This window comes from Juglans microcarpa x Juglans regia, chromosome 4D (genome assembly GCF_004785595.1).
Source record: "Juglans microcarpa x Juglans regia isolate MS1-56 chromosome 4D, Jm3101_v1.0, whole genome shotgun sequence".
NCBI lineage: Eukaryota > Viridiplantae > Streptophyta > Magnoliopsida > Fagales > Juglandaceae > Juglans > Juglans microcarpa x Juglans regia.
Genome location: NC_054600.1, coordinates 7,967,158 through 7,994,470, shown reverse-complemented (window position 1 = coordinate 7,994,470; position 27,313 = coordinate 7,967,158). Strand labels below are relative to the sequence as shown.

The window sequence follows — 27,313 nt, the reverse complement described above, 5'->3', positions numbered from 1 at the left end:
TCGGGTGGATGGAGATTCAGTTAGTATTTTCTTAGAATGTCTACGTGCTACATTAGTATTAGTCGATGCGAAAATCACTTTTAAATCCATCCAACCCAAGCTTTTCTCTTTACTCAATTTTTAAGTTTCATTCTAACTTATCTTTTATCTCATTCCATCGAATAGATGGATACCTAAAAGAAAGAAGTGATTGAGAAATTTGTTCCATGCTTTTGGCCCTTTGGGTTGTTTCTCGATAGTACAGATTTCAAGAAAACACCAGAAGATGCCGAGTGCACGGCTGCGCTTCAACGAGTGGCAAAGATAATGCAAGCAGCATCAGCAGTAGCTGGAGCATGGCTAAGTGAAATGGGGCCCTTCTCAGTTCTCAGATACCTAAAACTGATGGGTGAGAATAAAGTGAGAGTCGCTTTCAGCCCCACCTGGCTTTGAAGCTTGTGGTCAGTGGCCTTGGAGCGAGCTCGTCGTGGGGATGCAAACAAGAGTTTGACAAACAAAACCCCAAACCCAGTTGCTTATTAAAATCCACATACATCGCTCTTCTCGAATACACCCCATCCCCCAAAGTCCCTGCCCTTCGTTTTATTATCCCCTTTGCTCTGTCTCTCTGAAGTCCTAGTCTTTCCTCATCATTTCGTGCATATAGATTTGGTGGTGGGTTTTGTGTCTTATTCTAAGTTGGATTTTTGTTTATGAGGTTTTAGTTGGGTTTGGTTTTTGGTTGCTGGCTCGGGAAGTCTGCACATGGACCTTTTGTTGTTATATATTGGTTAGTGTCGGAGACATGAGAGTGGAAGGGATTTATAAGTATGCGAACACTTTGTGACGCTTGCGAGAGCGCGGCCGCTATCGTGTTTTGCGCTGCCGATGAGGCCGCTCTCTGCCGTTCCTGCGACGAAAAGGTTTTTTTGTTTTTCTTCGTGGCACTTGTGATTAATTCTAGTTCACCGAGTTGCTTGTTCTTAATTCTTGTTAATCGATTGGGTTTTGTGTTTGTGATTTTCGAATGATTTCTTATTGGGGTTTGTCTCCTAATTAGTTGTTGACCCGATTATTACTTGCTTTTCATGTTACCCATATGGAAAAAAAAAAGAACAAAAAAGAGCCAAAAATCTTGGCTGAAACTGCATATGTTCTTCAAACAGCAATATCGTTCGAAATCTCCATGGTTCGTGATTAATTATTTATGCGATAACTTGGAGAACTAGGATACGGGTTTACAGTTTCGGTGTCGTGGTGAGGAGGTGTATGACATTGGTGACCTTGGACAAAATGGTGTAGAGCATGCGCTTTCTTGCCCTCTACTTTGTTCTTCCTTCTTATTTTCAACACATTATGAGATATCTTTGATAAGAACGAAAAACGGTGTTTGAAATGGGTTAATTTTTCTATATCCTTCGTCACACAAACTCAGGAAAATCTTTCTTCCAGGGTTATTGAAAATTTGAAATCCTAACGATGGGTATTATTCTTGATTGCCCTGCTCAACATCTGACTCCAATGCTTTAACTGTGGATGGGAGTGGCAGGTTCACATGTGCAACAAGCTTGCTAGCCGGCATGTACGGGTTGGTCTCGCAAATCCCAGTGATGTTCCCCGTTGTGACATATGTGAAAATGCACCTGGTATGCATGTGATCTCTTTTTAGTCTTCACTTATCCATTTATTTTTCAGAAATGTGCCTCTTGTGTTTGGTAGAAGAATTTCAGGCTTATGGTTCTCCTTTTCTTGAGCATGTATATAGCTTTCTTTTACTGTGAGGTGGATGGAAGTTCCCTGTGTTTGCAATGTGACCTGATTGTTCATGTTGGAGGAAAGCGAACACATGGAAGATATCTTCTGTTTAGGCAGAGAGTTGAGGTTTGTAACTGCAGAGAAAATTGTGTCATGCTTTTCTGTTTTGCATGATTCTCTTCAGACCTGACATTCTTAAGTTGTTCTATAGTTCCCAGGAGATAAAGCTGGTCTTCTTGAAGAGCCAGCCATGCACCCCGTGGGTCCAGGTGAGAACAGAAGAGGACAAAACCAGCCTCCTAAACTGACAATGGGAGAGAACCAGCAAAATCAGAGGGCCTCTTCTGTTCCAAATTCAGATGCAAATGCTGATGGGCATTCAAAGATGGATAAAATGATTGATTTGAATATCCAGCCTCACCGAATGCATGAACAGGCGTCAAACAATCAGGTTAGAGTGAGTACATCTTCTGCTACTTCAATTTACTAAAGGCACCTTTTCACCTCCCAAACAAATGGAATGGATGCAATTTAAGCGATCAAACTTAACTCTCAAACGGACTTAGTTGGCTAAATTTAGCCAGTTAGTATATGCACCATGTTCAATTGGACTAACTAGCCATATATATTTGACATAAACTGCACTGTTGGGTAAGGATTTTTTATTCGATCCTATTTGGTCTTGAAAATAGAAAGCAGGCTGGAGCTATAGATGTAAGACTTCTATGTCATGGATAGAGTCCATTTGCATAACTGTCTAAACTAGAGGAAACAAAGCAATACTGACAATTATTGGATAATACGGAAGAATGTGATGGATTTTGAATCATATAGATTTTCCCTATTCATGGAGTTGAATGTAGCTTGAAGGCTAACAGTTTGATAAGGTTCATATTCAGAATGGATGCATCTCATCAGTATTATTGATATATGATATAGATCAGTGGAGCTGATTATAAGGCGAAAAAATAAAGAAAGACAAGGAAATTTGATTTCTACTGCTTGCTTACAGGAAGGTACATGATAAATATCTAAGATACACGGTACATTGGCCGAATTTAAATAAAAGTTGGGACCAATGTCAGAATTTAACTGTAACTTCTTGCAATTCTTTTATGATGGCTGGAACATCCAAACACATCTTAACAAGATTAGTATAGAACTTCAAGGCATGTTTTCTGTTTAAGCATGTAAAGTTGATTTCTGATGCATACCAGAGCTTTAAAAAACAGGAATTTGTTATTCTTAGGATCAATGATAACAAATCCAGAAGCACGGTTCATGCATTGTCTTACATTCATGCCTGAAGAGTGAGCTGAGTTGTGTGGAACTTCTCCCTGTCCTCTTTCTCGTGGGTGGATGTTTGTTCTCCAAGGCGCAGGAAATGGTAGTTGAACAGCATTCATAACTTACATTGTAATGCCAAAGATTATAATTCATTCCGGTGAATGACCTGGTCATCTTTGAAAGTGCTTTGAAAGTTTTGTAAAGCCTACATATTTTCAAAACCCATTACTCTACAACTTCAACACGATATTGTACTCTTCTCATGATGAGATTTCTTGCTACATGATGAGATTTCTTGCTATGCTTACAACACATCATGATGAAGCTTGAGAACAATGACAAAGTCACCTAATTTCCTGGTGTTCTTCATTTTGCTTTGCTATAGTACTTGAAAATGACGATAGATTTCATCCTGTGACACCGAGGACACAACCTTACAAACAGGAATAGAAGTAAAGATCATCAACTTAAAATGTTTCTATACTCTCCGTGTGATGGGGACACGTTACACGAGTCTGGTGTAACCAGGTAAAAAATATATTGCATATGCATGCTCTCTGGGATTCTTCATTATATATATATATATATATATATATATATATATATAATGTTTCTTATACTCGACACGACCAATTTATTTTGCGGAAAACAAAACTCAAGTAGATATAATTTTCCATTGTGTTCCACTAGGGACATAAAGAGATCCCACGCTTTTTTGGAACTCATTTGGTCCAGAGCTGTCCCATCCCGTTCCAGAACTGTCCCAGCCCGTTGTTTGAGCTTCGTCATCCCGTTTCTAGTGTTTTTGTCCTGTTCATTTGAGCTTTTTCATCCCCTTTCGTGTGCTTCTATAAGTGTCATTTGGTTGTCTGCTGCTATTGACATTTGGTTTGCTTCCTGAAATTTATATATGCAAAACCAAGAAGTTCTTGTTGGTTGTCAGTATACACTGGGAGAGAGAGAGCAACCAACAAGAGCAAGATGAAAAATTATCTAAAATTATTCCCAGCATAAAAAATTATACCCAATGTCTGCAAAACGATCAAAAATATAACTCTCGTCGCTTCCCTCATGCTTCTCTTCCCTTCTTGGCCACGAAGATGACGGGCTTCGCCTTTGCCCACGGCCAGGAGGAGCAGCACAAACCCAAAAACTTCAATATTTTCTGTCTGTTCCTATTCGAAATAAAGCTGTTCCTTGTGATTGTAAGTATAGTAGTGTTGTGCCAAAGTTTGATGACGGCGATGATTTTGCCCTGTTCTTCCTGTTTGCTGCTTTTGCTCCCAGAGAGAGAGAGTATTAACAGCTCAGTTCCACCAATCAAGCAAAGATCCTCTCCACATTTGTAACTCCACGATTATAGAAATTAGCCTTTATTTTTGTAATTGTAAATTCATACCATATTGTAATAGTTATCTTAGATAGATTTATTTCTTGTATCTATTTATTCTGATCACCCTTCACTGTAAAAATATATTTTTGGAAATATAAAGTTTCAATTCTTGACATGGTATCAGCCTAATCGATCTTTTTTTTCTCATGTTCCCATGACTTCTTCCTCCAACCCTTCCCCCTCCTCATACCTTTTTCACCCATCCGATTCTCCTAGCCTCATCCTTGTCTCTGGTCTTCTCACCGGTAACAATTTTTCCAAATGACAAAAAGTCATGACCCGTGCTCTCAACGCCAAAAACAAACTAGTTTTTGTTGATGGCACTCTTCTCCCACCCGAACCTACTTCTACAGATTACAAACAATGGAACCAAACTAAAGATATGGTTCTCACCTGGCTTCTCAATTCCATCAGTCCCTCCTTAGCCAACTCCCTTGAATTCCACACTGATCCTCGAGAAGTGTGGCTTGACCTTCAGTCCCTTTTTGCCATGGCAATAATGCTAGGATTTACCACCTCTAGCGTGAGTTATTCTCTTTACAGCAATACAACCAGTCTGTTCATGACTATTATAACCAAATCAAGTAAATTTGGGATGAACTCAGCCATTTATAAAAAACCAACGATTTGAAAGAATTACAGCAACAAGCTGAAGATGAGAGAGTTTACCAATTTTTACTTGGCCTAAATGACTCTTTTTCCCAACTCTGAACCCAAATTCTTGCCATGGAAACCCTTCCCCCATCACCAAAATTTTTTCTATTCTTTTTGAGGAAGAGCAGTAGCGTCTCCTTCATGTCTGACCAACAGTGGCTTCGGAAGCCCCTCACATCTTCGCCACTCACTCTGGTGGTCCTCCGAAGAAGCCCTGCTTTGCACCGAATGCGGCAAGCAAGGCCACACTCGTGACCGATGTTGGCGGTTCATTGGGTATCCTACAGGCCGTGAGCCCTGCGGCAAACAACCGTCTTCCATCCTCGGCAAACCCCCTTCCTCTTCGTCGATGGCCCACCAAGCATCTGTCTCCTCTCCCATTCCCGGTTTAACGCCCGATCTGTATCAGAGGTTGCTCGATTTGCTCAAGTTGCCCACTCCCACCGCAAATTTCATCAGTAATGTCTCCTCCTCTTTCCCCTTTGATAGTCACCATGACTGGGTGGTCGATAGTGGCACCACCGACCATCTGTGCCATGACCGGACCCTGTTCTTCTCTTTGATTTCTTCATCCTCTGACCGTATGATCACTTTACCAAATGGGAGCCTAATTAAAATTGAGGGTGTTGGTACATGTATTTTAGCCGAACACCTCACTTTACAAAATGTCCTTTTTGTCCCTTAGTTTCTTTTTAATCTCCTTTCTGTCCTTCAGCTCACCACAACTAATTCTTGCATTGTTTCTTTTTCTTCTTCAAATGTCTCTTTTCAGGACTTGCACTCGACGAGGCTGATAGGAGCGGATGAACTTTCCAATAGACTTAATGTGTACCGGTCACCTCCCATCATGGCTCTTTCTACTCAAATTACTGCGAATAAAATTTTATGGCACCAACGCCTAGGTCACCCTTCTCGCTTAGTTGTTCTTAATCTTTTCAATAATTCTTGCATCATTTCTGACTGTGATATTTGTGCTCGTTCTAAGCATACTAGACTTCATTTTTCTATTCATGCTAATAAAAGTGCTACGACTTTTAATAGAATTTTTTGTGATATATGGGGTGGTTATCATATCTCCTCTGTTTGCGGTGCTCATTATTTTCTTACCATTGTTGATAATTTCTCTCGCACCACTTGGATTTATCTCATGCGCTATAAATCCGAAGCATACACTCATCTCATGCATTTCTTCACTCTCATCCAAAATCAGTTTAACACTACCATTAAAATCATTCGCACTGACAATGGCCAATAATTTCTTTCTCATAAATTTCAAAATTATCTTCACGAACACGGCATCATTTATGAACGCACCTGTGTCGAAACTCCTTAACAAATGGAGTTGCAGAACGTAAACATCGGCACCTCTTGAATGTCGCTCGTAGCCTACGTTTTCAGGCTTACTTACCTCTAAAATTTTGGGGTGACTGTGTCCTCACCGCTGCCTATCTCATCAACCTCACGCCCAGCCGCATTCTTCAAAATAAATCCCCTTTGAACTTCTATTTAATACTCCACCAAAATATGACCACCTCCGAGTGTTTGGCTGCCTTTGTTATGCCCAAACTCTCCAAGCTTCCCGCGACAAATTTTCTCCTCATGCCTCTAAGTGTCTCTTTCTCGGTTATCTTAGCACTCATAAAGCATACAAACTCTACAACCTTGACGCTCAAGCTATTTTTTATTCTTGTGATGTCATCTTTCATGAACATCAGTTCCCTTTCAAGGACCTTCCTACTTCTTCCCCGCCCCCCCCCCTCTCTCTCTCCCTATCATCCCTCTCCCTGTTCCTGAACCCATTTTACCACCTCCTCCCTCTTCTACTCTCATTTCCAAACCCTCTTCCCCTCTTCCTCCTCCTCTCCTCCTCGTCGCACTATTACTAGACCCACATATCTTCAGGACTATCTCTGCCCGACCATATACACTGAGTCCACTACATCTTCATCCGTTGCATAGACCTCAGGTATTGCTCATCTTTTATCTACTTTTCTTTCTTATTCTTGTTTCTCACCGTCTCATCTTATTTTTTTAAATGCTCTCACTGTTTCTGCTGATCCTTCCTATTATTCCATTGCTATTCGTCTGAACTTCATGCTCTAGAAGCTAATTCTACTTGGACCCTTGAGTCTCTTCCTCTGGAAAGAAACCCATTGGCTGCAAATGGGTATTCAAAACTAAGCTCAAAGCAGATGGCTCAGTCGAAAGATACAAAGCTCGGTTAGTCGCCAAAGGCTATACTCAAGTTGAAGGCCTCGACTATCATGAGACATTTGCTCTTATTGCCAAGATGACTATTATTCGGTGTTTGTTGGCTGTCGCTGCCTCTCGCCAATGGATTATCCACCAACTTGATGTCAACAACGTTTTCTTACATGACGGCCTTGATGAGGAAGTATACATGACTCCCCCTCCTAGCTATTGTTCGAAATGGGAGTCTCGTGTTTGTCGCCTCTGCAAATCCCTCTACGGCCTCAAACAAGCCTCCCGCAACTGGTTTTTTAAACTAACTATTGTGCTTCTTGATGCGGGTTTTTCTCAATTTCAGGTAGATCATTCTTTAATCACTCTAGTTACTTCTACCAGCATCACTCTTGTTCTTGTTTATGTTGACGATATTCTAATTGCTGGCAACGATCAATCACAAATTGAGGTCTTCAAAAGTGTTCTCTCTACACACTTCAAAACTAAAGATCTCGGCCCTCTCAAATATTTTCTTGTTCTCAACCAACGCAAATATGTCCTTGACATTTTATCTGATAGTGGTCAACTCGGTGCTCAGACTGCTTCTTTTCCCATGGAACAAAATTTAAAGCTCACCAACCACGACGACTCCCTTCTTTCAGATCTTTCTCCTTATCGTAGGCTTGTTGGTCGTCTCATTTACCTGACTATTACTCAGCCTAATATTGTATTTACAGTGAACATTCTCAGTCAATTCATGCACGCTCCTCATGCCCCTCACATGCAGATTGCCACTCGCGTTCTTCGGTACATCAAAGGCAGTCCAGGACAAGGCATTTTCTTTCCTTCATCCAACACTCTTCATGTTACTGCCTGCACTGATTCTGATTGGGCCAGTTGTTCCACCACTCGTCGCTCCACCACAGGCTACTTTGTTCAAATTGGCACCAGTCCTATTTCCTGGCACACAAAAAAAAAGACCACCATGGCTCGTTCTTCTGCTGAAGCTGAATACCGCGCCATGGCAGTTATCACTTGCGAACTCACCTGGTTGAAACAACTTCTCAGTAATCTTGGTGTCTCTCACCCTGAGCCTATCCACCTTCATTGTGACAACCAATCTGCTCTACACATTACCCACAATCCTGCGTTCCATAAGCGCACTAAACATATTGAGATTGATTATCACATTGTTCGAGATAAAATTCGCTCCGGCCTTCTCAATGCTATTCACACCTCCTTCCATGAGCAAGTTGCCGACATCTTCACCAAAGCATTGGGCCGGGATCTTTTCCATCACTTTCTACCCAAGTTGGGCATTACGGACCTCCATGCGCCAACTTGAGGGGCGTATTAACAGCTCAGTTCCACCAATCAAGCAAAGATCCTCTCCACATTTGTAACTCCATGATTTTAGGAATTAGCCTTTATTTTTGTAAATGTAAATTCATACCATATTGTAATAGTTACCTTAAATAGATTTATTTCTTGTATCTATTTATTCTGATCACCCTTCACTGTAAAAATATGTTTTTGGAAATATAAAGTTTCAATTCTTGACAGAGAGAGAGAGAGAGAGAGAGTGAGTTTGGGAAATGAGTGATGCTACTATGCTGTCTCTATGTGTCCGCTCTGTGTGCCGCCTAGTGCAAATTATACTTTTTTATTTCAAATATATTTTAAACATTTTTCAAAAAAAAAATATCAATACACTAATAGTCACTTCATTAATCATCAAGAAATAAAATTTAAGAAAATTAAATATATGAGCGGTCAAAATGAAAAGGCAAATTGAGGAGGCATACTAGTATTGGGAAGAGGGAGACTCGGGATGCAGGTAATGAAAAGTAAAAAACAATATAAAAAAATTGATGCGAAACACATCAGTTTGTGGACTCTTTGTGTGTTATTATTTTGTGTCTCTAGAAGTTTTCTTTTTTTACATGACATTAGAGACTTGCAAAAATTGTTTCCTCCGCATTAATTTACATATGTAATATTTTCAATAAATATACATGTTTTGAAATTATTATTCAAAACTAAACGGACTGTCCCATTCCATATCAGCATGTGAATTCTTCTTCTCTTTTGTTTTTTGGTAAGTCATTAACAGATGAACTCCTACGAGTCTTTTAAGTTGGATGTGTCATGTGAGATTGAGTTGTGTTATATGTATTTATAATTTTATTTATAAAAAAAATATACAAGACTTATTTTATTAATTTTTTTAAAATTTTAAATTTTAAATTTCAAATTGAGAAATGATATTTGTATTTAAGAAAAAATTTATTGATATATGTATTATCCGTATTATACTTATTATACGTATTACACTTATCAGACTTATCATTCTTATTATAATTATCAAAAATTATAAATATATGTAGCACTACTTTTTTAATTTTTATAATTTTTAACGTATTAATGGTTGATATACGAAAAAATAAGTATTTTGTAAGTTTTTTTTTAAATACATTTAAATTTTTTAAAAAGAAAATAGATGTTTGATTAGTGGTCACGTAACTTTTGAGAACTCCAATTTATTCGGTGGAAAGAAAACGATGGGAAACTTGGAAATTTCGTCTATTTTTTCCTCTTTTTGGGCCACGGGGAAACTTCCCTTATCAACCAAGCGAAACGGTAGGCATAGGATTTCATTCTTGATTTTATAATCCTACTTGATCTATCACTTAAATGAAAAGTCACTTAAAATCACCAATTGATATGATTAATGATGACAAATAAAAGCCAGCATTTCTCCTGTTGTGCAAAAATTTTTTTTTTTTTTTTTCAAGAAATGCATCGTTTGCATTTGAAATATAAAAATTATATTTATAAATTGAGTAGAAAGATCGCTGTCGATAATATTTAATTTAAAAAAAATATATCAATTTCAAAATTTTCTTACAAATCAAATATTATCATATCAACGATTAATGATAAAGAAGATCATTTATAGCAATATCAACAACACGATGGTGAAGACCAAACTCGAGATGAAGATCAAACTCCAAGAACAACATCCTTCTAGATTACAAGATAAGGCAACCAAGGTTAAATTCTATCCTCATACGTTACTCAAAGTTCCATCAAAAAATTTGTATTTATCACTTGTCTTTGCACTCGTACTTGTCACTTATGAATTTCTGCAACTAGTATATATAAATAAATAAGATGAACAGAAGCAGTTATTGCTTTTCCTGCCATAAATATCTGTTTTGTATTTTTATTTCAGTATCTTCTACGACTTATATATAGGACTTTTTAATATGAAGGGTGGCTTTACTGCTACCGGCTGGATACTACCGCTAGTTCATTTTGTTTATTTTATATATATATATATATATATATATTTAACACTTTTAACTATTTTTTTTAAAAAAATTCATAATATTATTAAAAAATATTTACTTAATCATTAAGTAAAATGAAATAAAATAAAAAAACTAACGGTAGCCCCAGCTGAAGCTACTAGCAGAAAGAGGAGCTTTTTCCTAATATGAAACGAGTAGAATTTAGCTGAAAAACTACTTTCCACAGCTGGTGAAGAACTTGAAATAGCAATATTTTATAAAAGTAAGCCCAATAACTTTTTTTTTTTTGTTTTTAAACAAATAAATAAATAAAGGTAAAATTCAATTCGACCACACCTTTATTATTTTAAAGTTTACAAATTAGTAATCTAATCGAGAAATGAAAACTTTTGTAGGTGTATCATGAATATGTGCAACTCAAATGTTCAAGCCACATGTGCAATTTAATGAACTAGTTATGGTTGTAAGAAAATTATATGAATTTGGTCTTTGGAATAAAACCTTGGAATGGAATAGTTATCTCATAGTTTGGGTTAAGTTTTTATGATGGGTTATAAACTTATACCTCTCAAAATGAGAGGAATAGCCATTTTAAAAAAAAAAAAAAAAAATCAATTTTTTAAGTTATATTTTTAGAAAATTGTCCATTTTATTGTATATATTTTCAATTTCTTTAAAAGAGGAAAAGGGCATGTTAGTGTAGCTTTTCCTTTTGAGCATAAGGACCCCTCACTCGTTATGGAATGTTCGGATTGAACTACAACTATTGACTCTATAAAAGATAGTCCGCCGTTGCAATCCCACCAAAATAATAGCATGCAAAGGTCTCAAAGAATTTGGTTTATAAATTTTAGAGTTTTGTTATATACAAATAAGTTTGCATACCAATCTGCGTATTAATATTGTTGTTTTTATATTCTAAATTCAAATTAGTACTATTTTCAATAAAATTTACTTTTTGATTAATTATATTTAATGAGTACACATATTAATACGCAGAATCATTTACAATTAAATTTTTTTAAAATTTTATTAAGACAAATCATTTCAAACCTATTACCTCGAACAAGAGAGGGAAGGACGATTTTGAGGGAGCCAACTTATCACCTTGGTGGTTGTTTTATCATATACGTTATTATATTTTTAGATAACTACAAATATTTTTAAGAAATTTCCTCCCATCCGTGGAACTCTATCCTTCCACCAATTGGAACCAAAGGATTACTCATTCCTATCCTTGGGCATTCCTATTCTCATTCTGCATAGCAATTGTAGTTTTTATTTATTTGAAAGAACAGAGAGAGGAGAAACTTCGAACGACCGACGATGAGGCTGTGCTCGACGAATACGGTGGTCTGGGTCTTGTTTTTGCTGATGCTATCGACGTTTTCTTGTCAGAACCATGCCTTTGTTTCGTCTCGAATTATGCTGAACCGCTTGTCTCAAAGCAGTAATTACTTGACCGATAAGGAGCTCTGGTTCTCTCAGACACTCGACCACTTCTCTCCCTTTGTACCTCTCTCTATCGGACTTGTCGATATATATTATTCGAATTAATGCGCAGATTGTGCTTGAAATTTGATTAATACTCTGTATTTGCAGGATCACCGCCGGTTTCAGCAACGGTACTATGAATTCCTTGACCACTTCCGCCTTCCAGATGGACCTATTTTTTTAAAAATTTGTGGCGAGTCTTCATGCAATGGTATAGCCAACGACTACATGAGTGTAAGTTTTTAATTTGTAACCTAAATTTGTGGTTGTGTGTATGTGTGTGTGTGCGCGCGCGTGTGAGAGAGAGATACCTAATTGTTAAATCGAATTTTATGGCTTAGGATTTAGGTATATATGCTACTTAGAAGCAAAAGTTTAAACTTTGCAACGTCTAATAGGTTTTAGCAAAGAAGTTTGGGGCAGCTGTGGTTTCTCTTGAGCATCGCTACTATGGCAAAAGTTCCCCCTTCAATTCACTGAAGACGGAAAACTTGCGGTATCTGTCATCTAAGCAGGCGCTCTACGATTTGGCTGTTTTTCGCCAATATTATCAGGCAAGTTTGTTTTTTATTCAACAAGTATTTCAGTCGACAGTCGTTTACCTAGAAATTAATTGGTTGCAAGTCATGTAGAATCGACACTGACCCGGTGGTAGCCTTTTCCCTTGTTGGCGGCTTCACTCATCTATCAGTATTCAATGACTTAAATACTATGTTCATACACTGTACCAAAGCATTTTAGTCCAGTCTATACGTTGCCCCCTCCGTGACTTGAACTCGTGACTTGGTCCCTGCTCTGATACTAATTGTTAAAGACCCAACCATTGATCCAAATGCCTTATGACTGTTGGATACTAATCTAATTAAACGATCAATCCTCATGATAATAACAGAGACTAAGCGGTTGATATAACATCTCTGGGCTCAAAGTTAAGCTTTTGGCTTGGGTGGTGTCCAAGTCTGAGTTGCAGACATGTAGATGTTTATCTTCCCAACGATCAATCATGTAATCATGTTCTAGTCATTGGAAACGTAAAGGATTATGCAAGGAAACTTCTTTGAAGGATAATTAAATTCTTGGCTCAAATTTTGTAAAGCCTATTGTCTAAAGGACCTTGGATGTTTAGTCTCATCGGGTCATGCCAAGCTGTTAGTCCTCGCTTTTGTCATCTACATTCTTTAGTGTAAATCATCCGTGGTCTTTGATATCCACTTTTTGTGCAGGAGTCACTAAATTTGAAGCTCAATAGATCAAATGTTCAAAATCCCTGGTTCGTTTTTGGTGTCTCTTACTCGGGAGCTCTTAGTGCATGGTTCCGTCTTAAGTTTCCTCATTTAACATGTGGAAGCCTTGCAAGTTCTGCAGTTGTTCTTGCTGTTTATAACTTCACTGAATTTGACCAGCAGGTAAAGATAACATTGGTTCTTTTTTCGTTTTAAATTATGTTCACATCAACAACTTTGATTGGTAATTGTTTTTTTCTTTCTTGAGCTAATGTTTTTGTTAGTAAACCACCCCCCCCCCCCCCCCCAACCATAAGAAAAGGGCTTTTGTTTAAGAATGCTGCCTGTCTTGCAAAATTGTTCTTATTTCATGTTAGGTAAAACCTTTAGGTAGTATTATGTTCTAAATGCAGGTCGGTGATTCAGCTGGTGCGGAATGTAAAGCTGCATTACAAGAAACCAATCAACTTGTTGAACAGAGACTTGCAACAGAAGGAAAAACAATCAAGACATTGTTTGGCGCAGCTGAGGTTCAACTCTTTCCCTATAATACTTAACCATGATGTCCTTCAAAAAACTATTAAATTGTTGAATGCGGACTGGGAAGAATTTTCTTCTGTACTCTTCTTCTTGCATGTTGACCTTTACGCTGTTTATGCAGCTTGAGAATGATGGCGATTTCTTCTATTTTCTGGCAGATGCTTCTGTTATGGCGGTAGGTGTGGTTTCTTTTCCAGAAATTTTATATTTCCAATTTTCACAAATTAATGATTTTTATATGTTTTATATTTCACAGTTCCAATATGGAAACCCCGATGAACTATGCTCCCCTCTTGTTCAAGCAAAGAAGGCTGGAGACAATTTGGTGGTATGCTCCTCTTTCTGGTCATCAGTCAGGTTAATTCAATAAATAAATGAGCAATATGTTTTTTGCTTTGCCGCATGTTACATTTGATCATTGTTATTGTTTCTGTTCTGTTCTGTTCTTTTTTTTTTTTTAATCATTTCTGTTCTTTTCTCTGTTGGCACTGGCTGGTGATATCGTTTGGTTTAGGTTTCATCCAGATGCTTATATCTATTTTTATTAGTTTTCTTGTGCTTCTAATTGGAAAATATTATTCATGCAGGATGCATATGCCAAATATGTGAAAGAGTATTTTCTTGGAGGTTTTGGTGTTAGCGTTCAGACATATAATCAGAAACACTTGAAAAACACTGCTCTTACTCAAGACAGTGGTGACCGGTTGTGGTGGTTCCAAGTTTGTACTGAAGTTGCATATTTTCAGGTTGCACCATTAAATGATAGCATTCGCTCCAAAAAGGTTGACACAAGGCATGTTCTCGTCACTATGTTATGTTTATTGTGCCCATTTTCTTTTATTCGCTTTTTACATGCCCTTTATTAGCAGCAGATCTTAGAAAGAACAAACATATTTTACCGCAGCAATTGTGTCAATTGCTTGCTTGTTAAAAGTTCAAAACTTCTGGTTGATGTTGTGTGCTCTATTATGCACATCTGAGAATACAAATTGGTTGCTCTTATGTGGCAGTTACCATCTGGACCTTTGCAAAAATGTCTTTGGAGAGGGAATCTATCCTGATGTTACTGCAACAAATATTTACTATGGAGGCACAAAAATAGCCGGTACAAACAATGAACTTACTCTGTTTTCTATATCTTTCTTTCTCCATATATCTTGATGATGTGGAAGTGCCTCTCTTTCTGTGAAAATGGTACGTTCCGAGGCCTGAAATGAGAGAGAAGGTTTTTCGTAATTGACATGTCAAATAATATAACCTGTTCATTTTTCATTATTTTTTTCTCATTCATATTAAACAGTTAGAAGAATGAGATTGTTAAGCTTTTTAGTTTTCTTACTGCATGGATCAAATTAGAAGTCTACCGTTTTCATCCACGAAGTCCTATTTGCGTACATGAAAACTCTGTTAAATTATCCTAAGATAAATTCTTTGATTCTTTACTGTGATGAAATCAGAGTACTTATTTTCATTCTCATACTACTACATTTGGATTGAATTATAATCGAGTTGGATTAAAAAAATCTTCTTTTTTAATTGTAATTGGATTGAATGTTTCTTCTTTTTATTGATTCCTTTCCAAAACAACATTTAATTGAAAGCTGTATCATGTTTTAATGTTATATTATACTGTTCAATTCCTTTGTTTGTGGAATCATTTGTCACAAAAGGTAAGCCAAAGAAATTATAAATGAATTGCTACCTTTGCCCAAATCTTGGATACATGGAAATGTTATGATAAGATATTTCCATATATTTATTTTAACTCAAGAGGAATAAATGCACTAGAGTAAACCACGCATGGGAATTTATGAGTGGTAATGTTTGTCTCTTATCATACAAGTGTAATGAGACACATTTATCCATTTAACTTTTAAGACTTTCCCATATTAGGTAGTGTTCCTCTGTTTTCTAGTTTAACAAACAACTTATTTTGCTTTGGTTATTTTCAGATATGTATAAGAACTTTATGAACACCTCTCACTCTCTCTCTCACACACACACACACATGCTGTCATACCCACTTCTGTGTGTGCATTGAAATATTAGAAGTAATATATAGTATTCTACGCATCATCTCATAGTGATTAATAGCTGCTTTAAGGTTGGTTTTACAGTATCATTCCACCAGTTTGGGGAATTTTTCTTTCAGCACAAGACGCTTAGAAGCTTATATCACATGAAACTTGAAGGCTATATGCACTAAGTGATAAATTTTTGTAGCAAGTTAAATCATAAATGAGGGAGGTTTAATATTTATATGAATGTGCTTTAGAGTAATTAGTTTATTTCAGAGGAGAGAATTGATTTTTGTGTATTATGGCTGAAAGTATGCATTTCCTGGATGCTATTATGTGCATATATTTGCTGACTTGCTGTGGTGAAATTTGTTATAAAATATTCGGTTATTAGTCATGTCTTCTTAAGAAAATTCAAAATGCAGGCTCAAAAATAGTTTTTGCAAATGGCTCACAGGATCCTTGGCGTCACGCGTCCAAACAGATTTCATCAACAGATAGTGAGTTTCTAGTTACTTGATCTGAACTATATAATTTCCCTATCTTTGAATTACAGTGAGTTAAGAGTCGTTAGATGTTAAAATTCCCTGCCACCAGACCAAATTGAGCCAATTCTTGTTAAAGTACGAGTATAAAGATTTCTTTATTAAAAAAAAAGGATGTGCATAAAGATCTAAATGGTAATCATTGTGGTCTGCCATAGGCATTACCATAGATTGATCTTCATGTTCCGACTAAACGTGCAGTGGATGTTAGTTACATGGCCTTCTTGCTATAAGTCATTTTGAACCATGTGTAAGGTGTTTTATAAATTTCAGGTGTCTTTTTGTTGCCCATTGCTACACGAAACAATTATGTGAAGCCAGTTTATATCTTTTCTTTTATTGTGTTTATTGGTTTGCTCTTTTACAAAAATTTTCTTTCTCTTGAACTTTCAAGTGCCTTCCTACGTCATTTCTTGTCATAACTGTGGCCATGGGACTGATATGCGAGGATGTCCTCAAGCTCCTTTAAGCCTTGAAGGTATGCATAACTTTTATAAGCTGTCTTGTTTGCAATACCCATTTGAGTTTCCAATTCAATTCATTTGGCAAATTCATGTGTTTCCCAATGGACTAAAATATTGCATGTTCTACACACACACACACACACACATGTAGATAGAGAGATATATTTGGAATCACCTTCAGGATGAATATCTTCCAATACAACCATATTGGTGTACACCTGTAACCCTTTTCAGTGAGTCTGTTCTGCAGAATAATGTTTATACGAGGTTAATCTCTTGTGTGAAATATTGTGCTAGAAAGTTGGCCCAGAAAAGAGAGTTAAAATAATCGACAGACAGCTTTACATCTATGAAATACTTCCTGTGTATACTTTTAGACAACCTGGCAGAAAGCACAACTTCATCTTTTCCCAATCGTTATTTTACCATTGATGAGTAAAATATCTGTGGCAACTTTTTTATTCTTGCTCAAGCTAACACATCCTTTATTTAATTCTAGGGGCTATTGGAAGCCTTCATATTTCAAAGGCTCTGGCGTAATGGAGTTAAAAAAATTAACTAACTAATTGCATCTTAAGTTTTACCATTTTGCATGACATTCTGCCATAGTGTGCATGAACATCCATGCCCTTGCCAACTTTCCTGCGATTAGTAACTTCTGAAGCTGTAAATTTTTCTTCTCAGGCAACGCCCAGAACTGCAGCTCGCCTGATGCAGTTCACAAAGTAAGGCAACAGATTACAGAAAACATAGACTTGTGGCTGTCACAGTGCCAAAACTTGGCTAGGAATTCTCTGTGATGTTTGAGGAACATTGTTTATAAAAACCCGTCATGGATATCGCCAACTTGAGGTTCCATCTCGTGTAAAGTATAACCCTTCCATCTTATTAAACAAAGGATTTAGGGGCTCAGTTGATTTTTCAGAATTCTGTATATTTAGTGTTGCCTACTAGGCAAAGGTATATACGAGGTGAACGTGGAAACAGTATCTATGGTCGGATACATGTGAATTGGATGAATCTTAAATCCATGTTCTTAATAATAAATTATCAAGGAATAAGGCAGATGTTACAATGTTGACCAAAATGTTAAAACCTTCTAACTGACATGAAGCATTGAAGAGAGAAGAAATCTCGTTATTAGAAAAGAGAAATGATATTTACAATCGTGAAATACTTAATTGTTGCACAATCTCTTTGAAAAAGTTAGTAAATATGTGATAAAAATTTAATTTTTAAATAGTTAGCCACCCCTTACCCTATCATTATTATAGGGGTATGGGGTTCGAGGTTTTAATAGTAAACTCTACTTATTTTTAAAAGTATTGTGTAGTATTTGTGTATTTTATGACTGTATCTAGTATTACTCTTCTTTTATATTCTGAAGAAATTTTAGAACATCTAGAATTATTGGGAGATTAACTTTGTGTGATGTGTAACATGACTCAAGGTGCATGTATGTGCAGTGTCTACGTGGACATACACGGATCGGTCCTTGAAGCTTTTATCCTTGTTTTTATCCGTTTTTCTTTCAAATCAAGGAAATGAAAGAATGGAATTCATGACCACAAGGATGAGAATGGATTCTTTTATCCTTGTTTTTCTGCCCCGAAGCTTCCTCCAATCCTCAATTTACCAAATACTTCAAGTCCTAAAGATAAAAGAGAGATTTAGAAGATTTATATAAATTTTCAACCTTCACTAACAAATGTTTTCAAAGTTGATTGCATCTTTTAGCCATCTTTAGCTGTTACATTGTATTGTTATATTTGTTGTGCAATTTTAATCATTAAGGTGGATGAAGACAAGTAGAAATAGAGTGGCGTGTAATCTTAACGGTTGGATTTTAACAATGATATAATCTTTGTACGAGTATTAGTTTGGGAGTAAAAAACGTATTTTCTCATTTTGAAAAGGAAAAAAAAAAAAAAACTTAAAATCTTGATGTTCCCTTAATTCCAGAAATTCAATAACCAGTCCATGATAACTACATTTTCTAAACCAAAATTAGTCTCACGGGCTATCATCATCTTCTTCTTCTGCCTATAGATTTGGTTGAAACACTCCAATAGACATAGCCCTTGACAAACATTCCTTTTTTTGGCCTCCTTGGATTCACCCTCGCTGGTCTACTTGCCAAGCTGAGCAAGAGAGTTTGCCTTCGCCCGGATAAGCAGAGCTTCTTGAGCCTCCTCAACATTCTCATCCCCACTTCTTGGGGCAGGTGTTCTGAAGGGCTCTGGCATATGAGAGTGACACATGCCATGGGTTGGGGGCTTGGTTCATTGCATTCAAGTTCAGGGTAGCCTCAACTTCAGATTGGCCACCTGACAAAAACTGCTCAACAAATACCAATTCATCAATTCAGCAACTGATGTTGAAATTTAAGTCTGCAAATGCATAACAGGTTAAAGAAGATTAAGGTTACTCGCCACGATTCCAGGGACAGCTTTTGGGGGGGGGTGGTCGTCGTGTTTGGGGAGTCTTGAGGGTGTACTCAGCTATTTTATACCATCATATACCTGAGAAATATTAGCATATCGAGCTAGACCCGAGGCTGCCTCCTTCACAGCCAGTGCAGATGGGCCGTTGGGGATGCGAACGTTCGCTCGCCTTTATGGCCACAACAGAAAAAATAAATAAATAAAAGGGGGGAATGCTACTCTTCATCCTACGTCTTGTCATCTCTAGTCACACATTGATATGGCACATTTCAAGTAATTGTTTCTATCAAACAATTAAGTTGCAGCCACTTAAATATATCACATTGCAAGTGTAATTGAGGATAAAATCTAGGATGAAGAAGAGTAACTATTCTTCTGCAAAACAAGCTCAATGTTGGTAAAAGGCAGCTGAGCAAGAAGCAAGGCCGTCAAGACCTAGGCACCATGATTCATTGTTTGAACCAGCCAAGGGAACCAGACCCTGTAATAATCACCATCCTGTTATCAGCTTTGTATTACTAAACTCTACTTTTATATCATCACGAAAACCATATATTATACGTACCTTGTCGACCTTAATACCCGGGATGATGTTTGGTTCAACAAGCGCATCAACAATCCTCCTGCCTTTGGTGGTCAATGACTCAATTGGTAAGAGTGTTTCCTCGAAGAGGATGGCACCCGATGTGTACTGGCCAAGCCCCGGAAGTGACAAGCAGCGCTGGCATGCCTGGTGGTTGGCCTCTGTAGAAGATCAAGTGATTTCAGCCGAAATCACTGCTGACGATCAGGAGGATCAATCCTGATATAAAGGAATGCAGAAATCATTGCTGAAGTTTAGGGAGATCAAGATGAGGAGATATGACCCTGAGGATTTTTGAATTATATAGCTGTAACAGTTCTTTAGCCAATTGAGGCCGAACGCTTTCCACATGTAGCATTTATTCCGGGGCCAGGATATGCAACATTTTTTTACACTCATAAACAACCCCATATCAGAATTTTCTCTTTGCATGCTCAGATACAACAGCTTTCAGAAAAACGAAGACAAAAAAACTTGGACAGTAATATTTGTGATGCTTTTAGAATCTGTTGGTGATCTGAGAAAAGCCATCTTGTGAGGATGTAACACAGTGCAGTCTTGACAAGCGCATCGACATATGAGCCTGTACGCACGGTAATGTGGAGCTACAGCCAGGCAGCACCGGACCTTGGGAACCAAAGGTTGGTGAAGAGTTTGACCCTTCACCCGCTCGGGACTTGTCTAGCACTGGGGCTGGCTTGAAGAGAGATGCAGAGGCTCTTGTCAATCAAAAGTGGTTGATATGAACACTTGGAGTATAGTGCTCTCTTCCTCTCTATAACGTACCACTTTGCACTAATTCACTGCATTTAGAGTTGTAGAGGCTCACTGCAAGATATCCCGAGGCTACAATGCATCCATGATTCACTTATCATCGCTTGTCGAAACGTGCTTATTTGGCAGTTGGTACAAGGTGGACTGTTCATTATACAAACGTCTGGAATTTAATGGCTATGCTTTTTCAAGCTTATATAACCAGGAATATTGATGAATACTAGTAAGCAAAAGAGAAAACTAAGTATGATATTTTCAAAATTGATTGGTATTCACTTTTTTTAATATGTGGATTTCCTGTAGTGCAAGATAGACACAACTTTACAACTGCTAAGGCATGGATTTGAAAAAAAATATATATATATATTTATATATATATGCTAAATTGTTCTAATCACCTATTATTTCTGTGAACACCTGGATTCCCTTGTAACATAACATCAATGTTTATTTTTTTCCCCAGAACAATATGATCTCCAGTTGAAATTCAAGATGAAAAGAAAGAAGGAATATCTCAGTATTTTGATAAAATCTTTTAACCATTTATATTCTCTCTTTTCCTGAATAGTGATTAACTAAGAATTTAGAAAAAAAGATATTTACAACCGTGAATTGTGCAACCGCCGCGTAATCGTTTTAAAAAAAGTAAATATAACATAAAACCCACATGAAGAAAATTAATTTTTTAATAATAAACCCCACTCTTTTTCAAAGTTATTACGCGACGTTTACGCACTTCACGGTTGTATATAGAATTACTCAAGAATTTAATGATGTGAAACTTGAATTTGCATACGAGGAATTATGGGTCGGTCAATCTAACTTGGTGAAAAAAGAGGGAAGTAGTGCTTTTATATTTGACAATAGCGCCGGGCCGTGCCGATGCACAGCAGCATCAGAAAACATAAACTGTAAGGCTAGAATTCACGAGAAAGCAATCATGGGTCGTTAATTCTGGACAGAAGAAATAAAAGCATTGTCAATAAATTTGCATCCAACAATTGTGCTTGCTAATCACATCAATGGGAACATTGTCCAAAATATCTGGTAGTTTTGATATCTGTTAACTCTTATTACTTCTATAATTCCAGAATTAGTGAACCAAGAAGATCAAAGCACAAGGCAAAAGGACAAGGTAGGAGCTTTTGTGAACAGGGTCTCGTATTGGTCTGTAAACATCCTCGGGCGGTGTTCATTGACTGAAAAGCTGAAAATTGGAATACCCTCTGCCGCTAAATTGTTAGGACACAGCACAGCTTAAAACGACCAAGAGAAATTATAAAAGTTTACATATGTGGAACCGATCTAGCCCCGTACAAGAATTGAAAGATGATTTTGCTCACCAGGGGTCTTCACAAGTTAGGAATAAGCTCAATACATAGAAAATGTAAATAATTAGGCAATACTTGGCTAAGAAGGATACCTCATTAAAGAAAAAGAATGCAAGAAACCAGGAAATGCAAAAGCCGATCTGTATCTTTATCTAGTTTACACCCTTTCTCTGAACAACAAAACGCTCACTTCCAGAAATCTTCTCTTTGAAAACTGAAAGGCTCATTTCACAAAATATTAACACATGATAGCCAGGAGTATCGGTGTCACAGTTTTATGAAGCAAAATGGGGAAATGAATGAACCAGCAACCAAGAAAACCTGGCGTCCACTCCAAAAAGAATAGGGGGCTTGTAACAAGATGTAATTGGCTCTACTTAAGATAAGTAGACGAAATCCAGAGTAGCACATAGGTTATCAATGAAGTCAACACTTCAAAACTCCTCAGTCCTTTAAGTACAGGGATCGGTGGAATCACAGCCACCATCAAGAAAGTTCCCAGCAGCCATGAAAAAGCAAACGCTCCAGCCCTGCACCCATAGCAAGAAGTTTTATGATTTGGACCGATTTAGGATTCTGCATTTAAGTAGCACGAAGTTTCAAGAATGCATTTAAATTCAGAAGAGGGAAGAGATAAGTTGACATTCTGTAACCATTTGCATAATCTGGGACAGGCTGGTCACATTGGAGATAATCATGAACAATAGTAGCTCATTACGATCCATTTTTTTACTTTGAAACCTAAACTACAAAAACATTCAATTGTACCCTAAACTAAAAATAGGTTCATTTGGCCCCCTCCATTCAGATCTGACTATTAAGATTACCACATGATCAGTTTTTTTCATTCATTTTAATGATCAAATCTTAACCGATTGTGCAAATTGAAAAATATAAGCAGTTTAGGATGCAAACTGAAAAATAGGTGGTAGTTTGTGGGTGAAGTATAACAATGACCTAAGTGTAAACAGCAGGAACATGCCATGTTTAATCAAACAGACGCTGTTCCACATACCCGTAGAGCAAAGCTCGGATCTTGCTCTTTAATCGATCATGAATAAAATATATGGTAGCCATCAGAGATATTGCGACCTGAAGGGTGGGGCCTTCTTCAGTGGGAAAGAGAACAGTGAGAACTCCAAGCACTACAAAGACAATAGAAGTCTTTATAATGAACTTTGTTGATGGAGTTCGGAACCTATCTGTGATAGCCTGAATAATACGGGACTGCCTGACTTCCCGAACCTTTTTCTTGATGTCTATTTTGGGGTTTTTCCTTTCATAGAACTTCTGCATAATAATTTTGTCATGGGCAGATTCAATAGCATCAACACTTGGCTTGTGCCCAGCATATTGACGAACAAGGAAGTTTCTGGCAGCTTGAATTTCATCTTCAGAGGCCTCCCTGCTTATTCCAAGTCGTTTGTATGGGTCCCTTACATTAATTCTAGGAAAGATAGCTGAACTTGCAGATAGGAGAGAGTTTAAGATTCAACTCTGCTAATTTGGAACAATATTTATAAAACTACATGAATGGAATAGGTTTGGCAGTATGATAAATATAAAAGAGCTTATATTTATATTTCAGAGAGCTTATACAAAACTAAGCATCGTGCAAGAGCAAATGATAACTTGTGATAGCTTTCTGGAAAAGCAACTACCAGTCTAAACTAATATGCTCACAATGTAAACGTTCCATCAAACCTTATGCTTGAGGAACTAAGGGAAAGGCCTAGCTCTCTTGCATATGTTTCGGCACAGATAGGCAGGAGAGAGAGAGAGAGAGAGAGAGAGAGAGAGAGAGAGAGAGAGAGAGAACTCATTCATGTCTTCCTCATGATTCATTGGTAAGATTTAAATCTACAGAAACCCCACCCTACTCTAAACTGCCTAAGTTAAGGCCTCAGAAGCAAGAGAGCAAATCATGTTGTCACAAATTAAGTGCAGCATGCTCCAAGAATTGATGATGATCTGAAAGGAAGGTACACTAAGGAGCCATCCATGGCACAAATGAATGCAAAACTTCTCATGACAGGCTCGCGCCACAATTTCTCCAATCATAAAATGACAGTTTAGGCAAGAGTCCTCAAAGCCACTCGGTACTTATTTTCTGTTGGCTATAAGGGAAAGCTACTTACTTTCTGTTGGCTATAAGGGAAAGCAGATATGGAGAGGGTTAGGAGGGAAGGGTAGAGAGAGAGAGAGTTAAGTCTAAAACCCTTGTCTTGTAGGAGGGGAAATGAAAGGTGAGGGGGAGTCAAAATCCATCTGGGCTACCAAAACCGAACCATCCAAAAGTGGTTCATTATTTTCATGTTGAACCATGAAAATATCTCAACAAAAACATGTAAATTGCAAATGTTATTTTCATGTTGAACCATTGAAATCACAGAATAACAATAAAACAACAAATAGCATGATGGGGAATGTATTCTTCCCCTTTTCCCCTATATCTCCCTCCTTCCTACTTTTCATCTCTCCTACCAAACATAGTGTTAGATTTTACAACTGGACAGTGGTGTAATAATTCCAGTGTTCCTGAATGTGTCATAAAATCATTACTTTGGAACGTAAGGAGTTGTTGTATTCCACACAACCAACAAACCAATGAGCCTCAACTCAGTAAAGATCACAGACGGCCAAAATTCAATGTTCCATTATGCTCATTCTTTTCCCAATCATCATGCCTATTTTTTTAGGTTTTGGAACCACGCCTAGGCGCTATTAAATTTTCTTGACCAAGTACGAATCCCAAAGGGAAAAATCATACAAATATCAAAATTAGTTAAGAAAGTAAAACATTACCCGGTGGTCGATTTGCCCCCTCACCATAGGAAGCATCCATTGCACACTTGATCAAGTGAGATTGTTGTGTACGGCATCTTTGCATAGAATCAGTCGGGTAAGTTCTGTTCAATTAAAACAGGTGGGGAAAGGCATACAATGTTATAATGACGTATAACCCTCACTCCGAGTTTAATACTTGATTGAAAAACTAAGCAGTACCTTTCTAGACGGAGAAACCCAATATGTTGTTTAGGTTTCCTGGCACTAGGAAAAGCTGAAGCTCGCCTATTCAGAGACCCCGGGCCGCGTCCAGGTATTTGGAGACAATATCTCGAGGGACTAGCGGTCAATCCGAATAGGGTCATCCTTTTTTACTTAAGTTTTGCTATTGCGAAGTTTCTTACACTATAACTTCGCTACAAAGTACACAGACCCAACAGCTGCGACAAATAAACAAACTCCGCCACATCAATTTTTTCATTTTTATTAGTAGATTACGAGTATCAAGTAGTGAACTAAGCATAATTCTCCAAATAATTAAACCCTAAAACCCGTAAACAATATCTAAAAAAACAAAAAAGCACACAAATTGATGAAAATCAAAACTTTGAGGTCTAAACGCACGAAATTGAAAACCAAACCATCCAGTTTTACATTTCCAAGGTTATCTTTGGCTTTCTGCAGTGATGTGGTATTAATTAGCGCATGGGATAAAGCACATAATCGAACTACGTTTGTAATCCACAACGAGTACTTGAAATCCGTCAGTGAGTCAGAATCCTAAAAAACAAATGCGGGGAAACTTAAGCTCGGGCCCGAAATGTATGGATATGCAAAATCTTACCTGCGGAAACGAACAGAAAATGATTAAAAGCCTTTGGCTTTCTTCAGGTGTGGGGTAGAAAGTGTGAAGTAATGGATAGGAGAGTCGAACAATGTCCCAGCGAGGGGGCTTAGCGAAGCTCTAAACCCTGCTTCGTCTGAATGGTTTTGGCCAGTCTGCGATGACTTTCTAAAAATTAAAATTAAGGAAGTTCACGTCGCAGCTCCGTTGTAGTCTAGTTGGTCAGGATACTCGGCTCTCACCCGAGAGACCCGGGTTCAAGTCCCGGCAACGGAACTTTTCTTTTTTACATTTTATTGAATTTGTACTTTTGTTGTTCTTTCATATTTATTTTTCTACTTCAGGACTCAGGAGTAAAAGAATAACTCGAGAAACCGACCAATCCAATGACCGGTTTAGTCAATTTTGGTTCTTTGGATCGAAATTGTACGAAAATCAGTTGAGTCCAAATTTTTATATTTTGGGGACTGAATTGGAGCATTTTTTTAAATTATATATGTATATATATATATATTATAAAATTATATATGAATATTATAAAATTAATAATTATAATATGAAACCATAATCATATTATTTATGCTTCTGATATAAACTTACTCTTATATATGGATATTAATATTAAGTTATTAATGTGTTAATTTTGTTCTTACATATTAAGTTATATACTTACATATACAATATGATATAAGTATAATATATACATATAAGTAAGTTTTTATACATTTTGAAATGACTTACATATGAAATTAGGTACTAAGTTATGGGTAGTGATAGGCTTACTACCATATTACTATCCATCTACTACCTAAGTTTATTTCAAATTTTTTTATTTTTTTATCATTTTCTTTTAAGTATTTTTTTAACATCTTTAATTATTAAGAAAAACTAAAAAATATATATAACTTTATTAATACTCACTTCCTTAATCATTAAGTAAAATAAAAAAATCAAATACAAAAACAATGGTAGATGAGTAGTAGTAAAGTAGTAACCTTATCATTATTCTTAAGTTATATACTAGTTGTAGTATAACGTGCAAGGCACGTTTTCCTAGTTAGAGAAAAAATATTGTGAGAGTAATATGTTTAAGCAATAAGCAAAATGTGATTGGAACTAGGTTAATGTAGGGAGGATAAAAACCCGATATATATATATATATATATATATATATATATATATATATATATATATATACAAGTATCTATTGAAATTGCTTGTACTGAAGACAAATGGAGTGATTAATATGATGCATGAAAAGATTGTAATGATAGGGTAAAAATGCATAATAATTACATTCTATTTGGGAAGTACTAAGCAAAAGACTAACAGGTCAAAACATATCATAGTTGGACATAAGTCTAGTAAAAAAAGCAACATATAGGATTTGAAATTATAATTTTTATTGTAAATATTTTATAGGACCATCAAAGTGACTGTTACATAGCTTGGGGGCTGCATGCATTCAAGAATTATGTTGTTGTTTCATCTACAGTATGAATGGAAAAGATGTTGAAGTTTTTGTGACGTTGTTGCCTCTTTTAATCTATGTCTACAATAAGTTGAATGATCCATTCTTTTTGGAAGTTTGGGCTGCCATATTGATATGAACCCGCAGAAATGAAATCCTTTGAACCCACAATCAATTTGAAAACTCTCCAAGAAAACTAAAATCAAGTCAATAGATTGAGAATCTAAAC

General features: G+C 36.9%; 4 protein-coding genes and 1 non-coding gene across 10 annotated transcripts; 3 read left to right on the top strand and 2 right to left on the bottom strand.

The window, feature by feature from the left end:
- Positions 1–413: 413 nt before the first annotated feature.
- Positions 414–4,262, top strand: LOC121259165 (B-box zinc finger protein 19-like). 6 transcript variants are annotated; one of them, XR_005939524.1, is made up of 6 exons: positions 414–902; positions 1,529–1,625; positions 1,745–1,860; positions 1,946–2,185; positions 3,712–3,939; positions 4,026–4,262. XR_005939524.1 is itself a non-coding variant. In XM_041160661.1 (6 exons), exons 1-6 carry the CDS (start codon positions 810–812, stop codon positions 3,798–3,800), a joined length of 603 nt encoding a protein of 200 aa, XP_041016595.1. In that variant the 5' UTR covers positions 424–809; the 3' UTR covers positions 3,801–3,815. The 6 variants fall into 6 exon arrangements, 5 of the variants coding, with proteins under 5 accessions (XP_041016600.1, XP_041016595.1, XP_041016597.1 ...); XM_041160661.1 differs by lacking the exon at positions 4,026–4,262 and having other exon boundaries at positions 424–902; positions 3,712–3,737; positions 3,770–3,815; XM_041160666.1 differs by lacking the exons at positions 3,712–3,939; positions 4,026–4,262 and adding an exon at positions 2,984–3,302.
- A 7,472-nt stretch (positions 4,263–11,734) lies between these two features.
- Positions 11,735–17,926, top strand: LOC121259164 (probable serine protease EDA2). Its single transcript, XM_041160660.1, has 12 exons — positions 11,735–12,078; positions 12,169–12,294; positions 12,459–12,614; positions 13,284–13,466; positions 13,697–13,813; positions 13,945–13,998; positions 14,080–14,151; positions 14,411–14,616; positions 14,834–14,928; positions 16,267–16,341; positions 16,781–16,864; positions 17,535–17,926. Exons 1-12 carry the CDS (start codon positions 11,893–11,895, stop codon positions 17,648–17,650), a joined length of 1,470 nt encoding a protein of 489 aa, XP_041016594.1. The 5' UTR covers positions 11,735–11,892; the 3' UTR covers positions 17,651–17,926.
- Positions 17,927–19,052: 1,126 nt separating this feature from the next.
- Positions 19,053–20,122, bottom strand: LOC121260107 (fructose-bisphosphate aldolase 2, chloroplastic-like). The gene is made up of 5 exons (XM_041161956.1): positions 20,080–20,122; positions 19,860–20,038; positions 19,738–19,775; positions 19,373–19,463; positions 19,053–19,187 (listed from the first exon to the last, which is right to left on the bottom strand). Exons 1-5 carry the CDS (start codon positions 20,120–20,122, stop codon positions 19,053–19,055), a joined length of 486 nt encoding a protein of 161 aa, XP_041017890.1.
- A 1,935-nt stretch (positions 20,123–22,057) lies between these two features.
- LOC121260810 (protein CHAPERONE-LIKE PROTEIN OF POR1, chloroplastic) lies at positions 22,058–25,769 on the bottom strand. Its single transcript, XM_041162840.1, has 5 exons — positions 25,614–25,769; positions 24,989–25,209; positions 24,788–24,891; positions 22,998–23,442; positions 22,058–22,512 (listed from the first exon to the last, which is right to left on the bottom strand). Exons 2-5 carry the CDS (start codon positions 25,132–25,134, stop codon positions 22,356–22,358), a joined length of 852 nt encoding a protein of 283 aa, XP_041018774.1. The 5' UTR covers positions 25,135–25,209; positions 25,614–25,769; the 3' UTR covers positions 22,058–22,355.
- Positions 25,770–25,816: 47 nt separating this feature from the next.
- On the top strand, positions 25,817–25,889 carry TRNAE-CUC. The gene has a single exon. It is a non-coding gene; the product is annotated as a tRNA-Glu (tRNA).
- Positions 25,890–27,313: the final 1,424 nt, after the last annotated feature.

Excerpts from the sequence above, each read along its gene's own strand:
- LOC121259164 (XM_041160660.1), top strand. The coding sequence starts at position 11,893 with ATGAGGCTGTGCTCGACGAATACGGTGGTCTGGGTCTTGTTTTTGCTG. Across the intron at positions 13,467-13,696 it reads TCACTGAATTTGACCAGCAG|GTCGGTGATTCAGCTGGTGC; the intron begins GTAAAGATAACA and ends TTCTAAATGCAG. Across the intron at positions 14,929-16,266 it reads TGGAGGCACAAAAATAGCCG|GCTCAAAAATAGTTTTTGCA; the intron begins GTACAAACAATG and ends TTCAAAATGCAG.
- LOC121260107 (XM_041161956.1), bottom strand. The coding sequence starts at position 20,122 with ATGATTTCTGCATTCCTTTATATCAGGATTGATCCTCCTGATC. Across the intron at positions 20,039-20,079 it reads CAGGATTGATCCTCCTGATC|AGGCCAACCACCAGGCATGC; the intron begins GTCAGCAGTGAT and ends GATCTTCTACAG. Across the intron at positions 19,776-19,859 it reads CGGGTATTAAGGTCGACAAG|GGTCTGGTTCCCTTGGCTGG; the intron begins GTACGTATAATA and ends TGATTATTACAG.
- LOC121260810 (XM_041162840.1), bottom strand. The coding sequence starts at position 25,134 with ATGACCCTATTCGGATTGACCGCTAGTCCCTCGAGATATTGTCTCCAA. Across the intron at positions 24,892-24,988 it reads GGGTTTCTCCGTCTAGAAAG|AACTTACCCGACTGATTCTA; the intron begins GTACTGCTTAGT and ends TTAATTGAACAG. Across the intron at positions 22,513-22,997 it reads ATCCGAGCTTTGCTCTACGG|GGCTGGAGCGTTTGCTTTTT; the intron begins GTATGTGGAACA and ends CTATGGGTGCAG.
- LOC121259165 (XM_041160661.1), top strand. The coding sequence starts at position 810 with ATGCGAACACTTTGTGACGCTTGCGAGAGCGCGGCCGCTATCGTGTTT. Across the intron at positions 1,861-1,945 it reads TGTTTAGGCAGAGAGTTGAG|TTCCCAGGAGATAAAGCTGG; the intron begins GTTTGTAACTGC and ends GTTGTTCTATAG. Across the intron at positions 3,738-3,769 it reads AAAGAGATCCCACGCTTTTT|CGTTCCAGAACTGTCCCAGC; the intron begins TGGAACTCATTT and ends GCTGTCCCATCC.